The 1,588-nt window shown below is 28.8% G+C and overlaps 1 protein-coding gene across 3 annotated transcripts in view; it reads left to right on the top strand.

Moving 5' to 3' along the window:
- The window catches only part of LOC106469423 (splicing factor 3B subunit 1), a 98,347-nt gene that overhangs the window by 82,072 nt on the left and 14,687 nt on the right, over positions 1-1,588 (top strand). For all 3 annotated transcript variants that reach the window (XM_013929916.2, XM_022397937.1, XM_013929917.2), the window contains one exon: positions 409-534. In XM_013929916.2, the coding sequence (XP_013785370.1) occupies positions 409-534 (126 nt within the window). The remainder of the gene's footprint in view (positions 1-408; positions 535-1,588) is intronic.

The raw sequence follows: 1,588 nt of genomic DNA, 5'->3' as shown, positions 1-1,588 counted from the left end.
GACAAATTAAAAAATAATATATATTTTAAATTCTGACAAAAATACTTAAAAGACTAACACAAGAAGAAGAATACAAGATCTTTGTAATGATATAAGAAAAGGTTTGTCTCCTATGCATTGACAAAATAAAGGAAAAATTTTCAGAATGTCTTGTGTTTATTATTATTTTGCTTACACTTAATTTTAAAAGGCATTTTATTAGTACAGATATATAATACGTAATAATAATATAGAAGTTTGTCAGTGTACATGCTCACTACTGTTTTTTAGAGAAAGTTGATGTTATCCTTATCAAACAGTTTTAGATACATCAAATAATTTTGTTGGCAGTTTTAGGCATTTTCATATTCAAAACTTGGTGTAACATACAGAGTCAATATTTTGACTCTTTCATTTTTTTATTTGTAGGTGGTGAAGCAGTGTTGTGGTACAGATGGTGTGGAACCACAGTATATTAAAGAAGAAGTTTTACCACATTTCTTCAAGCACTTCTGGAATCACAGGATGGCACTTGACCGACGAAACTACAGACAGGTTTGTATATTTATTTTTTATTTCATTAGGTAGTAGTCAGTGCTTTAAGAAGAGTAGCTTTTGAATATTTTGAAAATTACATATACTTATAGAATGGATTGTTTGACAACTTGGGCATCCTTTATAGTTAAGATTATTATAATCTAGTATCATTCTTATAATGTATTAAAGCTGGGTAATTTTTCAAGTACTAATTAGCAGTGGAATAGAGATAGTATGAACCCACAGTAGTTAACATATATTTATCATTTTATTATAGATGTTATGTTTACACTATTAATGTTATACATGTGCAGATATAAATTTGTTAGAGAAATGCTATCAAACACATTGGAAATGTTGGTACTTCCTGTCCTTGTTATCAGCACAGTGCTGTATTTGAAACATGAAATTTAGAATACATTTCAAAATTCTTCTGTAATTTAGCTAAACTGTATTTGGATCTAAAAAAATGTTTTTTGAACTCCATTTTCTCTTACCCTTTCTTTCCAAGATTGTTAACGAAAGAATAAACTTGGGAAATAGATCATTTGAATAGGCTGAGAAAACCACATGAAGGAAGGAAATTCTGAGATTTTGATTGGTTATAACCACACAATAGAGTGAAGTGGGTGGATGGAGCCACTGTGTTTGATTTGCTAAATATAGTAGAATCTCAGTAAATAGAAAAGATAGCTTGACAATATTGGTAATTTGAGTTTGTAATGTGTAGGAAACTATAGACTTTGTATTTGGACATCACAAACATCTAATTTGAGCCAAAGCTACATTCAAGATAGCACACAAAAATCAATATCTAGGAAATTTTGTTTTATTATTTACTTTTAAATTAAGAAATTGACTAATGTATAATACTAAATTATAATCTACAATTTCATACCAAACTTATTCACATACATTCATAAAATAGTAGTTCAATAAAATTTGAATGTAATTTTACAAATGTGATCACACACCCTTTGACCCCTGACCATAGGAAAACTCGTAGCAATAGGGTTACTTATGGCTAGTGAACAGGAAATTATCAACCCCAGTCATATTTTTAATAGATAAT

The sequence above is a fragment of the Limulus polyphemus genome, unplaced genomic scaffold (genome assembly GCF_000517525.1).
Source record: "Limulus polyphemus unplaced genomic scaffold, Limulus_polyphemus-2.1.2 Scaffold3477, whole genome shotgun sequence".
NCBI lineage: Eukaryota > Metazoa > Arthropoda > Merostomata > Xiphosura > Limulidae > Limulus > Limulus polyphemus.
The sequence above is the reverse complement of the archived record's forward strand: the minus strand, read 5'-3'. Positions and strand labels throughout refer to the sequence as shown.